This window comes from Babylonia areolata, chromosome 7 (assembly GCF_041734735.1).
Source record: "Babylonia areolata isolate BAREFJ2019XMU chromosome 7, ASM4173473v1, whole genome shotgun sequence".
Classification (NCBI taxonomy): Eukaryota; Metazoa; Mollusca; class Gastropoda; order Neogastropoda; family Buccinidae; genus Babylonia; species Babylonia areolata.
This window is the reverse complement of record NC_134882.1, coordinates 54,925,109-54,930,999: the sequence shown is the minus strand read 5'-3', so window position 1 is coordinate 54,930,999 and position 5,891 is coordinate 54,925,109. Positions and strand designations below refer to the sequence as shown.

At 40.8% G+C, this 5,891-nt stretch overlaps 1 protein-coding gene across 1 annotated transcript in view; it reads right to left on the bottom strand.

The window, feature by feature from the left end:
* LOC143284322 (uncharacterized) overlaps nt 1–5,263 on the bottom strand; it is a 20,870-nt gene extending 15,607 nt beyond the window's left edge. The window contains exon 1 of the mRNA XM_076591028.1: nt 5,173–5,263. Within this exon, the coding sequence (XP_076447143.1) occupies nt 5,173–5,191 (19 nt within the window). The 5' untranslated portion in view covers nt 5,192–5,263. The remainder of the gene's footprint in view (nt 1–5,172) is intronic.
* Between the last annotated feature and the right edge of the window lie 628 nt (nt 5,264–5,891).

Below are 5,891 nucleotides of genomic sequence, written 5' to 3'. Positions count from 1 at the left end.
ATCCAGTTTCAGTTCTCACCCTCCACATATCCAATTTCAGTTCTCACCCTCCACATATCCAATTTCCCTTTCAACTCAACATACCACTCCCCTCGTCTCCTACTTGTGTATCTATTTGTTTGAACATGATAACATTCAGAAGTGAAAATTAATAAACTGCATGTCTACAATCAACATTGTGTGTGGCATAGCACTTTCAACTGCATGTGTACAATTAACAGTATATGTGGGATACCACTTTTAACAGCATGTACACAATCAACAGTGTATGTGACACAATATGTTTTAACTGTTTGTCTACAATCGACAATATATGTGGCATAATACTTTAAACTGCATGTCTAAAATCAACAGTGTATGTGGCATAATAATTTTAGCTGCATGTTTACAATCAACGGTATATGTGAAATAACACTTTCAACCGCATATCTACAATAAACAGTGTGTGTGTGTGACATTATACTTTTAACTGCATGTCTACAATTAACAGATGTGTGACATAACACTTTTAATTACATGTCTACAATTAACAGATGTGTGACATAACACTTTTAATTACATGTCTACGATTAACAGTATGCGTGGAATAATACTTTTCACTGTATGTCTACAATTAACAAACAGAATATGTGACATAGCACTTTTAACTGCATGTTTACAATTAACAGTATGTGTGACATGATACTTTTAACTACATGTCTACGATTAACAGTATGCGTGACGGAATACGTTTAACTGTATGTCTACAACCAACAGTATATGTGTTATAGTACTTTTCACTGTATGTCTACAATTAACAAACAGTATATGTGACACAATACTTTTGTACGTCTACAATCAACAGTATAATGTTTCATAACAATTTTAACTGTACGTCTACAATTAACAGTACATGTGACATTATACTTTTAAATGCATGTTTGGAAGAGGCGGAGGAGGAGGAAGATGAAGAGAAGGAATAGAAGAATCAAAGAAATGAAATCATTTTGCTATAGCCTACTCCATCGCAAGGGACCATTTCAGGAAGGTGAAGAGGAACAGGAAGAAAAGCAAAGAACAAGAGGAAAAGGGACGAACAAGGTGAACAAGGGGAAAAGGGACGAACAAGGTGAACAAGGTGAACAAGAGGAAAAGGGACGAACAAGGTGAACAAGGTGAACAAGGTGAACAAGAGGAAAAGGGACGAACAAGGTGAACAAGAGGAAAAGGGACGAACAAGGTGAACAAGGTGAACAAGGGAAAAGGGACGAACAAGGTGAACAAGGTGAACAAGGTGAACAAGAGGAAAAGGGACGAACAAGGTGAACAAGGTGAACAAGAGGAAAAGGGACGAACAAGGTGAACAAGAGGAAAAGGGACGAACAAGGTGAACAAGAGGAAAAGGGACGAACAAGGTGAACAAGGTGAACAAGGTGAACAAGGTGAACAAGGGGAAAAGGGACGAACAAGGTGAACAAGGTGAACAAGGTGAACAAGAGGAAAAGGGACGAACAAGGTGAACAAGGTGAACAAGGTGAACAAGAGGAAAAGGGACGAACAAGGTGAACAAGGTGAACAAGGGGAAAAGGGACGAACAAGGTGAACAAGGTGAACAAGAGGAAAAGGGACGAACAAGGTGAACAAGGTGAACAAGAGGAAAAGGGACGAACAAGGTGAACAAGAGGAAAAGGGACGAACAAGGTGAACAAGAGGAAAAGGGACGAACAAGGTGAACAAGGGGAAAAGGGACGAACAAGGTGAACAAGGTGAACAAGGGACGAACAAGGTGAACAAGAGGAAAAGGGACGAACAAGGTGAACAAGGGGAAAGGAAGGGGAAAGGGACGAACAAGGTGAACAAGGTGAACAAGAGGAAAAGGGACGAACAAGGTGAACAAGAGGAAAAGGGACGAACAAGGTGAACAAGAGGAAAAGGGACGAACAAGGTGAACAAGGTGAACAAGAGGAAAAGGGACGAACAAGGTGAACAAGGTGAACAAGAGGAAAAGGGACGAACAAGGTGAACAAGGTGAACAAGGGGAAAAGGGACGAACAAGGTGAACAAGGGGAAAGGAAGGGGAAAGGGACGAACAAGGTGAACAAGGTGAACAAGAGGAAAAGGGACGAACAAGGTGAACAAGGGGAAAGGAAGGGGAAAGGGACGAACAAGGTGAACAAGGTGAACAAGAGGAAAAGGGACGAACAAGGTGAACAAGGGGGAAGGAAGAGGAAAAGGGACGAACAAGGTGAACAAGGTGAACAAGAGGAAAAGGGACGAACAAGGTGAACAAGGTGAACAAGGGGGAAGGAAGAGGAAAAGGGACGAACAAGGTGAACAAGGTGAACAAGGTGAAAGGAAGAGGAAAAGGGACGAACAAGGTGAACAAGGGGGAAGGAAGAGGAACAAGGTGAACAAGGTGAACAAGGGGGAAGGGAGAGGAAAAGGAGCAAGAGGAACAGGAACATGAAGAAATGAACCAGACGAAAACGAAGAATAAGATGAACAAGAAGAAAACGGAAAAGAAAAGAAGTAAACGTACAGAAGAAGAAGAACAAGAAGAAGAAGAAAAGAACAACACCAACAACCAGAACCAGAACCAGATCAAGAACCAGAACCAGAACCAGAACCAGAATCAGAACCAGATCAAGAACCAGAACCATAAAAACAAGGAGGCAAAGAACAACATGAAAAAAAAAACGGCGATAACGAAGAGCAAGCAGAAAACAAAGAAAAAAGAAGGGAGACAAAGACAAAAAGGGAAGCGAAGAACAACGACACAATGGAAACAAGAACATGAAAGAAACAAAGAACAAGAAGGAACAAAGAACAAGAAGGAACAAAGAACAAGAGAGAAACAAAGAAACAGAGAACAACAAGAAGGAAACAAAGAACAAGAGATAACAAAGAACAAGAAGAAGGAAACAAAGAACAAGAGAGAAACGAACAACATCAAGAAGGAAACAAAGAACAAGAGAGAAACGAACAGCAAGAAGGAAACAAAGAACAAGAGAGAAACGAACAGCAAGAAGGAAACAAAGAACAAGAGAGAAACGAACAGCAAGAAGGAAACAAAGAACAAGAGAGAAACGAACAGCAAGAAGGAAACAAAGAACAAGAGAGAAACGAACAGCAAGAAGGAAACAAAGAACAAGTGAGAAACGAACAGCAAGAAGGAAACAAAGAACAAGAGAGAAACGAACAGCAACAAGAAGGAAACAAAGAACAAGAGAGAAACGAACATTAAGAAGGAAACAAAGAACAAGAGAGAAACGAACATCAAGAAGGAGACAAAGAACAAGAGAGAAACGAACAACAACAAGAAGGAAACAAAGAACAAGAGAGAAACGAACAACAAGAAGGAAACAAAGAACAAGAGAGAAACGAACAACAAGAAGGAAACAAAGAACAAGAGAGAAACGAACAACAAGAAGGAAACAAAGAACAAGAGAGAAACGAACAACAAGAAGGAAACAAAGAACAAGAGAGAAACGAACAACAAGAAGGAAACAAAGAACAAGAGAGAAACGAACAGCAAGAAGGAAACAAAGAAAAAGAGAGAAATGAACAAGAAGGAAACAAAGAACAAGAGAGAAACGAACAACAAGAAAGAAACAAAGAACAAGAGAGAAACGAACAGCAACAAGAAGGAGACAAAGAACAAGAGAGAAATTAACAGCAACAAGAAGGAGACAAAGAACAAGAGAGAAACGAACAACAACAGGAAGGAAACAAAGAACAAGAGAGAAACGAACAACAAGAAGGAGACAAAGAACAAGAGAGAAACGAACAACAGGAAGGAAACAAAGAACAAGAGAGAAACGAACATCAAGAAGGAAACAAAGAACAAGAGAGAAACGAACATCAACAAGAAGGAGACAAAGAACAAGAGAGAAACGAACAACAAGAAGGAAACAAAGAACAAGAGAGAAACGACAACAAGAAGGAAACAAAGAACAAGAGAGAAACGAACAACAAGAAGGAAACAAAGAACAAGAGAGAAACGAACAACAGAAGGAAACAAAGAACAAGAGAGAAACGAACAGCAAGAAGGAAACAAAGAACAAAGAGAGAATAACAGAGAACAAAGAACAAGAGAGAACGAACACAAGAAGAAACAAAGAACAGAGAGAAACGAACAGCAACAAGAAGGAGACAAAGAACAAGAGAGAAATCAACAGCAACAAGAAGGAGACAAAGAACAGAGAGAAACGAAACAACAGGAAGGAAACAAAGACAGGAAACGAACAACGAAGAGAGACAAGAACAACAGGAAGAACAACAGAAGAACAAAGACAGAGAGAAACGAACATCAAGAAGGAAACAAAGAACAAGAGAGAAACGAACATCAACAAGAAGGAGACAAAGAACAAGAGAGAAACGAACATCAACAAGAAGGAAACAAAGAACAAGAGAGAAATGAACATCAAGAAGGAAACAAAGAACAAGAGAGAAACGAACATCAACAAGAAGGAGACAAAGAACAAGAGAGAAACGAACATCAACAGGAAGGAAACAAAGAACAAGAGAGAAACGAACATCAAGAAGGAAACAAAGAACAAGAGAGAAACGAACATCAAGAAGGAAACAAAGAACAAGAGAGAAACGAACACCAAGAAGGAAACAAAGAACAAGTGAGAAACGAACAGCAACAGGAAGGAAACAAAGAACAAGAGAGAAACGAACAACAACAGGAAGGAAACAAAGAACAAGAGAGAAACGAACAGCAACAGGAAGGAAACAAAGAACAAGAGAGAAACGAACAGCAACAAGAAGGAAACAAAGAACAAGAGAGAAACGAACAACAACAGGAAGGAAACAAAGAACAAGTGAGAAACGAACAGCAACAGGAAGGAAACAAAGAACAAGTGAGAAACGAACAGCAACAGGAAGGAAACAAAGAACAAGAGAGAAACGAACAACAACAGGAAGGAAACAAAGAACAAGAGAGAAACGAACAACAACAGGAAGGAAACAAAGAACAAGAGAGAAACGAACAACAACAGGAAGGAAACAAAGAACAAGAGAGAAACGAACAACAACAGGAAGGAAACAAAGAACAAGTGAGAAACGAACATCAAGAAGGAAACAAAGAGCAAGAGAGAAACGAACATCAAGAAGGAAACCAAGAACAAAACCCAGAAGGAAACCAAGAAGACGAGGAGCAAGATGCAAGACAGGGCAAGAGGAAGTTACCTGTCAGATACCGCGACATCCTTTCCGTGTTTGCCCACGAGCAGCTTCTCTCAGATTATGGACACACTCAGCAGGGCTCTAAGACCATCATCTGAAAACTGAAAACGTGACCTTACCGTAAAGTTCCGACTAAGACGCACAATCAGTCGATATTAGGTAACAATCAATTAACATAGATAAGTGTGACCTGTAAGGTAAGTCATGAAGACTATGTATTTCAATATCAAATTTTCCCCATCTTTTCTTGTTGCTTGCGACACAGGCTGTTCTGTTATTGACATGTATGTAGACTTTAAGCACTGAACTAATCAATGATTGCCTTTGTCCATTATATTAGAAAGTTATGCACACTACTTGAAATTTCATGACCCACCCTACCTCCCCGCCCATCCCCGTCCCCCCCCCTTACCCCACCCCTCAGAACACCAGAAGAACAGCCAGGACTTCACCTCTCTTCAGAAAGTCAGGGTCCGTCCCACACCACCTCAACCCCACCCCCGCCATCCCCCGGAATGCAAAGAACATTCAGGACTGTATCCCTTCCCCTTCCCTTGGAAGAACGAGAACAAGAAGGCAGCGAAGAACAAGAAGGCAACAGGTAGTAAGGGTAAGCTGCCTTCGGGTTTGTAGACCCGCGGGGAGGCTCCTGTGTTCCTGATTACCGGATACTGCTTACCCTCGGGCAGTTTGCCTTGCCTCAGGCACATTACCCGGGCAGT